Consider the following 7,920-nt stretch of genomic DNA (forward strand, 5'->3'; position numbering starts at 1 on the left):
CTTTAAGGTATTCAATGTATAATGACCATATTTCATATCTAATAAATGGATGGTGGAATATTTGTAATCATGGTATCATTTTGAAGGGTTCATCAAATGAAAATAACCCACGGTAGGAATTTTCTAAATTTTGTTTACTGCTTGATATATTTCACCTAGAATTTAACATTGAAGTATATGGGAAAAGCATGTTTTATTACAATATTTTAAAAACAAATTATATTTTCATACTAATCTCTTGGTAAAAAGTTACATACACTTTCTTTTTATGAAAATATGAAATAAAATTAATCATTGACCACACACATTTTTAGAAAATTGGATTTTTCTTATTTTTACAAAGGGCAGACAACTCTTCCAAAAAGTCTTAAGTGCAAAAAGGTCAGCTTCTAATCATTTACCAGTCATGTGAATTTCATCTGCTTCACTTCCATCATTATTTAACAATAAAGTTTTATGTTGATCTAAATCCTTCAAAATTGTTCATTATCCTTTCATTATACATGGAATACCTTAACCTTGTATTACAGGAATTATGAGATTTGTGAATAGTCAGTCTTCACTTATTTCATTACTTCCTGTGTTTAGTAAAGACCTGGTACCGATCGCGGAAGTCACGTGGTTAAGATGTGAAGATCTCGGGTTTGATTGATTGAATATTGTTTAACGTCCCTCTCAAAAATATTTCACACATATGGAGACGTCACCATTGCCGGTGAAGGGCTGCAAAATTTAGGCGTATGTTCGGTGCTTACGGCCTTTGAGTAGGGGGGATCTTGATCGTGCTACAAATGCTATAATACGGGACCTCGGTTTTGCGGTCTCGTCCGAAGGACCGCCCCATTTAGTCGCCTCTTAAGACAAGCAAGGGGTCCTGAGGACCTATTCCAACCCAGATCCCCACGGGAATCTCGGGTTTGAGCATTGGCCCCGGCGCCGCACTAAACCTAAACTGTTGGACACACATGCAGGTAGTGATTGTTCCCTCACCAAGCGCCTGGATTAACGTCACGTGCTTTTTGAATGACCGTAAAAACAAATCATGCGTCACTGGAGAGACATTAGAACGATAAAGAAGCCACATTGCTCCATCTTGGAGCGCCATGCACAAGTTAAATGTTGTAGTACTTCACCTAAAGCTGGTCAGGTCACGTCTCCATATTACGAGTTACAAACATGTACAAATAAAACTATTAAACCTGGCTTTCCCAGACACCGTTTTGTATTTAACCATGGAACTCCGGTGAGTTAATGCTTGCATACCACTAAACGACTGTCCAGTTTAGTTATCCAGAGGCAATTTCTGGTAGGTGTCTCCATTTTATTGACGTAGTCCCATGTGTTCTTACAACACCTAGAACATTTGCCTCATGATCGACTATATATAATGGCATTTTATTAGTAATGCTTATAAGACGAGGAGCGAAGCCAGATGATAATGATGCCCTTGATGTCTCCTTGTTTATAAACGTGATCTAGCCGTTTACAACCGACTAAACCTGCGCTCTTTAAAGTTTGTACTTTAAATCCCAATACGGCCATCTGCGTAAAAAAATGTCGCATGATCCTCTTAACTTTATTCTTCATATCCAAATTATGTTAGTTGTAAACACGTCAACGCCTTCCAGAACATACTGCGGTTTGTCATGCTGCTAAATCTGGTCATCTACAGTCATAAATCACTGGCACACAAAGTTTCATGAATTTTAATAACTGTATAAAATTATACATGACAAACTTGCTATAACAAATAACATTTTCTCATTTTCACACAAGCATACGCTGTTCACATTATTTCACAACAATCTTGAACTACTTTCATGCTTATCTTCGTTCTCACACAATATCACATTTAAAATGCTACCAATAATGCCTCAACGGAAATAGGACAACGACTACACAATAAATTAATAACTAGTAGGCCTTTAAAGTCGCCCACGAACACGTCAAGCACATGAATGTTCCGTCATCGAGGTCAAGACGCTCCGGCAGACTATATTGGTATTTATCATGATTAATTATTGAACACCAGTGGCACGTCATTGCAGTAACAGTACTACAAGTCCACCTCAACTGACTGTCATTTCAGATCGTCACGTGGTCACCGAAATTCTCTCAGTCTCAAAGCGCTTTACACAGAGCACCATATACTTTGCAGATCATGGATTGAATGAGGAAGTGGCTGTCCGAATTTCAGTCCTCCCGGGACTGATGGGAAAAGCTCAGAATTCGAGGAAACCGCTATGTATTGCATGTCAGCACTACATTACTTCGAAATCTGTATCATTAAGCTGGCTTTGGTTTGTCCGTCTGACAAACAGTTCAGTTGTCTACTGTTTGTGAATGATTGATCTTCAGAATGGCTCTCCCCGTTATCCGACTCTGATAAAGGTCTTCGAAGACTTGATTAGCATCAGTGATGTCATGAATTGAAAACACAGGTGGTTTAACCTGAAATAAAGCAAAGTAGATCGAATTATATAGCAAGGATAAATTTTTATCGAAAATTTTAAATTTGATCACCGATATCACATGATAGTCGATGTGAAGGGATCCGATACTAACCTTCTGTTCAGCCACTAGGTCCACTAATTCCAGGAGCTGCTTGAGGGTACCCTTCGGTATTCCTACAATGCTTTGTTGTTTTGCTGCCAGGGCATTTAAGTTGATGCAGACCTCTGACATCGTGTTGCCTCCAACTAAAATCAACCCCTCCTGAAATACCAAACAGATACAAGCTATCAAAATCTGCCAAAAAAAAAACAACATCAAAAAAACTGCACTGGCATTAAAGGAAATTGTTTACATATCTCGTGGCAAAATAAAGACAAAGAAGAAATGTACTCACCCTATTAAGGACTCGGAGAGTTCTGTGAACAGTTCTTGGCGAGCTGACAAAATCAATGACTACATCCACTCCACCTTTGCATGATTCTAGCGTTCTCTCTACGATGTACTGCTCGTGATCCTCCTCGTTCCAGTGGATGACGTCATAACAATTATGGTCAAGGGCAGTTAGTAGTTTGTCAATGCTATTGTCCGATACAAACAATTTGATATTAGTCTGACTGAATTGTGAGAGCATGTAATTGGCTAACTGCACCGCCCAAAGTCCCATTCCTCCAGCTCCGACCACCAAGACATTGATTCCAGCTGCAAAGAGAATGACATTCTCCTTATTTTTCTTCTACCTTAATCAGAGTCTTGGCTCTTTTAGTGAATGAAATGACTGATAAACATCTTGAAAAATACTTACATTTGACCTCTTGTAGTTTCTGTATGTGCAGCTTGGCTTTCATGACGGCGCTGTAAGCCGAGAGAGCACTTCCTGGCAACATTGCCGCCACTTCTATAGGTATGCAGTCTGGGATCTGAAGACATTTGTCGACGTCATCGACAGCTATGTATTCCTGGTAGCCAGTCTCCGCAAAGTCTTCATCGAGGTACAGAATGACCCTGTCGCCGGTGCTGAAGTTCCTGTTGGGTATTGAGGGGCACACGTCCTGCACAACTCCAGCTACTTCAATGCCTGGCAGTATAGGGTGCAAATCCTTTCTCTTTATTTGCCCTTCTGGTGAGCACGCGCCAAGGCACTGAACCTGTGAAGAAATCGAACACTTCCATTTTTATAAACGCTACGACAGAAGCAATATCATTTCATTTTTTTTAATATCTCATTTTCAAAACGTACTAGGTCCTAGTTTATCATTCTGATTTAAAAGAACGTCCCATTCGATATTTTGAATAGCATTGAGCCCTCTTTTTTTCTAACATACTAAGCTTTATTAGTAGCAGCCCTTTAGTACTCACCCTGACCAGAACACCCCCTTTGGGAATACTGGGCATCACCATAGATGTGGAGGCCTCGATCGGACTACACAGGTCGTGGGCCGAATGTCTGTCTACCAACATTTCGTTGTCCAACATGATTGACTGTTGATGGAGAAAACAATATTTCTTAAGTGAAAAGACAGCTAATGAGAAAACAGTGTATTCACTTCAACGTTCTGAACAAAACAGTTCCCAAGTTTTATATTTCGAACACGTACATTCCGGTTGCTGTGCGATATATAACTAGGTATCGTTCAGAGATTCATCTGTCTATATGAACTGACCTCATTTCACAACATTATTTGTGCATGTTGTGATCATGCACTCGTCATTATGCAATATGCGCATGCGTGTGACTCTTTTGTTTATCAATGTTTGTGGCTATTTTTTTCAAGGTTTAACTCATTGAATGTCTTATAAAGGAATCCCACATAAATATATAGATATTTATATACTTGTCAACCTAAACGATCGCCGATAACAACGTGACCCTATCTGGTCACTCCGAGAACAGCTGTTTACAAGGAAAATAGGTCGCGTAACCTCACGCGGTCAATGAATGCTAAAGGCCCACGTCTACACACCGTGTCGTGCTCGATGCTAACTACACGTTTAATCAGAAATAAAATGCATGAATATCACCGTGTGTTTCTCTCTCTTCACATAAAAAAATCAACCCTCGTTTAGATCTCTTCAGACTAAATAGCCCTAGCTGCAGATATTTAATGGTAGCTCGATTAAGTTCCTAAATAACTTCCTAATCTAGTTAAATTAAGATTTAATTTTAAAATGCGGCTTACCTTTCTATTTCACAGAAAAATATTCTCAGTTTATATCATCCAAAGTTGCTTCTTCGTGTTTCAGACGTTTAATGAATTCCGAAGGCCGTTTGTTTATATATGAACCTACGAAAACATCCACCTTTCACGTGGACATGGAACTTTGTAAACATGATGGGCAAAAAGCGGTCGCCCTCCAACCAATCAAATGCGTTCACTATAGGCAAGTCTTTATTGTCCGTTTCAAAATTCTTAACGTTCAATACGATATTGTTACATATTCATAACATTTGCCTTTCTTCGGCATACTAACCCTTCGTGATTATGAGGCGATTTAATACATTTTATTTGAGAATAATGGTTTAGGACTAGGCCTGGTATGTGAAAGAAAAGCGTAAAATTATCGCACATTTTTTTTTTCATTTTATGAGAATAATATTACGGTATTTTTTAACAATAAAATCATAAAGTCATTAGTGATATTCAATAAAAAAAGAACAGATTTACATATACAAAATCATTAACAACAACAAAAATGTTATAAAATATTTACTGAATCAAACTACACGATTTGACAAGAAAGACGCAGTTACTCATCTTGATCTTTAATTGAAAGTTTCAACTACCTATTTTTGGTCCTATGTGGAAAAGATAATTCCTTATGTTCACCTGGAAGGTCTATTTTGGTCCTATGTGAAAAAAATAATTCCTTATATTCACCTGGAAGGTCACGTACAGGTAAACATAACGTAGTATGACTTCTACATTGTTAGATCTCAGCCAATTAGAGAGCTAGGAATTATTCAATCATATAATAATATAATATAATACCTACACTAACAGGTGTGATTAAGTTTCCATATTGGGCTGATATGTTGGATCTTGAAAATATTGAAGATGCACAATTGCAAAAGATGCTTTATTAGAAATGTATATTTCAGGAAAAAAGAAAGAAAGATTGTAACTCCGTGTAATATATAGACTGACGGTCTTGTACTCTTATGTAGTCAAGACAACCCATTCTTACCCATATATGTTTATTTATATACAAATAAAAATGTACAAAGCGAGGAGTTTAACAATTTAATTAAAATTAGATCCTTTGATCCGCTCACTTACGGGCGTTACACGTACTGCACTGTACGTCTACATCTGTAAGTAGATAGGTCGTTCAACAACCTTATAGATTGACAGTTTTACATAAAGTATTTTATATTCCTGTTTTTCCTGATAATTTTGCTGGTTTTTTCGGGTATTGCACATGAGTCAAGACATCTTTTGATCTCAGTCCATGTTCATGAAAATTCTTGCAAAAGTTGACCCCCCCCCCCTCCCCCCCATCATCAAATGTATTGGTGCTACATCCCAGACAGTGGGTTTTTCCTTGATAATCGACATCTTCCAGCATTAGTCTAGGAGCAGTCAGCTGATATGCTGTAAAACGTGCTAATTATGCTTATGCGAGAAATAATAGCCGCGCCGTGTTAAAAAAGATGCAGATTAAACAAAAATATCAAAAGTTTTATTAATTTTCAGCAACTTGCAAAAAAAAAAAAAAAAAAAAAAATCCACGTGCAAAGGAATGGGACCTTTCCTATTTAATAGTTGAATTCCCACGAGACAAAAACTTGCAATGGAACTGATTTCTTACAGAATACAAGTTTATTATAAGGGTCAACAATACATATTAATTCCCCACTATAATTAATTTAGATAACGGGAAATTTTAATAAACATTGGTATCCCCTTGTCTAGAAATCGCACGTGCATGTTCTTATCAACATTTATAAATCACAGAGAGATAGTCTTACCTTGAGGATGGCATCATGGCAGCTCATATGGAATGCTTTCTAGGAAGTCAATCCATGCCGAAACTTCACCGCCGTGCGTATCGAACGTGATTGCCGCGTGTGACCTCAAGGCCACACCACGGGAAGAGAGAGGGCATTTTCATCTGGTCCTTTTTGCAAAAAAGATCCATATGGTTTGCACAGCAGAGGACATGATTGCAACCACTATCAAATTACATTGCACATTGATGTAGATGGAATATGATTAATAATCAATTATTTTTATAAGACTACGAGTTAGTTTTCTTCATGTTCTACCTCAGCAAGCACACCTCTGCAACACGTCACTATCATCTATATAATATGTTAATTTGTCAAGGTGCGGTACTATTTTTCCTTTGATCTTAGCCACACTTTAAATCAGACAGAAAACCTTTGGCAGAAAACTTCCTTGGGGGGGGGGGGGGGGGGGGGGGGGGGGGGGGGTCTTAGCTGTACAATAACTTTCACGACACCGTACTATAACTTCCAAACTATGAACGCAGCTAGACAACAACAATTCTGTAATATTAATAAATGATGAATACATAAGAAATGCAACATATAAATGATATAAGTTTCGTGGGGATCCGGGTTAGAATAGGTCCTCAGTACCCCTTGCTTGTCGTATGAGGTGGTCCTTCGGATGAGACCGCAAAAACCGAGGTCCCGTGTCACAGCAGGTGTGGCACGATAAATATCCCTACCTGCTAAATGGCCATAAGTGCCGAGCATCATAGGCCTGTAGCCCTTCACCGGTAATTGTGACGTCTCCATACGAGTGAAAGATTCTCGAGAGGGACGTTAAACAATATTCAATCAATCAATCAACACACGCAGTGGCGGAATCCGATAAAAGGGGCCGGGGAAGTATAATTGACCAAAATACTTAGCCATTATGGGTCCGGAATCTGTAGTTCCACCCGCATAACTTCTGATTTCAATATGTTCTGCGCAGGATTTGAATGATTTCAACCTTATCATTTGTATATGCCACGCAGTAATGTCTTGTATTTGTGGCGGAAAGGGGGGCTAACCCAGGTCCACCACTCACAATGGCGGGGTTGCTGAAAGTAACAGATTTTGTATTACAGTATTTCCCTTTAAATCTTGGAGACAATTACTTTTAACATGTCCCTGGACAGACGGAAATGAGTTTTAAAACACTCAAGTGTATATGGTGGTATAGTAATCGTTCAAATAATGATTTCGTCCGATGATGTTTTGCAAGGGAAAAAATTTATACATATTCGCTAGCCATGGGTTTTGGGTCCACTCCGCTCCTCATTCATCGATCGAAAACTCTTTGCTAGCGAGATAGAAAAAATAATAAAAAAATAATCTGCAGGAGAAAGTAATTAACAGTACTGAAAAACATTCCTATCTACCGCATCTTCTTGTTGCAAAATCATACGTGCATAGATATGAATATACCTTTTGTTTGACATTTTGTGCCAACTGATCAGCCAGTGCTGATTAAA

General features: G+C 38.4%; 1 protein-coding gene across 4 annotated transcripts; it reads right to left on the minus strand.

Moving 5' to 3' along the window:
- Nucleotides 1–1,690: 1,690 nt before the first annotated feature.
- Nucleotides 1,691–6,152, minus strand: LOC125646373 (alcohol dehydrogenase-like). Of its 4 annotated transcripts, none has more exons than XM_048872620.2 (6): nt 4,632–6,152; nt 3,811–3,933; nt 3,257–3,599; nt 2,849–3,153; nt 2,566–2,715; nt 1,691–2,451 (listed from the first exon to the last, which is right to left on the minus strand). In XM_048872620.2, exons 2-6 carry the CDS (start codon nt 3,925–3,927, stop codon nt 2,323–2,325), a joined length of 1,044 nt encoding a protein of 347 aa, XP_048728577.2. In that variant the 5' UTR covers nt 3,928–3,933; nt 4,632–6,152; the 3' UTR covers nt 1,691–2,322. The 4 variants fall into 4 exon arrangements, with proteins under 4 accessions (XP_048728577.2, XP_055998489.1, XP_055998487.1 ...); XM_056142514.1 differs by having other exon boundaries at nt 4,050–6,152; XM_056142512.1 differs by having other exon boundaries at nt 1,691–2,715.
- Between the last annotated feature and the right edge of the window lie 1,768 nt (nt 6,153–7,920).

This window comes from Ostrea edulis, chromosome 6 (assembly GCF_947568905.1).
Source record: "Ostrea edulis chromosome 6, xbOstEdul1.1, whole genome shotgun sequence".
Classification (NCBI taxonomy): domain Eukaryota; kingdom Metazoa; phylum Mollusca; class Bivalvia; order Ostreida; family Ostreidae; genus Ostrea; species Ostrea edulis.

Bases quoted from the DNA above. Each gene is read 5' to 3' on its own strand.
- LOC125646373 (XM_056142512.1), bottom strand. From the start codon at position 3,927: ATGTTGGACAACGAAATGTTGGTAGACAGACATTCGGCCCACGACCTG. The intron at 3,600-3,810 runs GTGAGTACTAAA...ATTTCTTCACAG, and splicing joins AAGGGGGTGTTCTGGTCAGG to GTTCAGTGCCTTGGCGCGTG. The intron at 3,154-3,256 runs GTAAGTATTTTT...TTCTCTTTGCAG, and splicing joins GAAACTACAAGAGGTCAAAT to CTGGAATCAATGTCTTGGTG.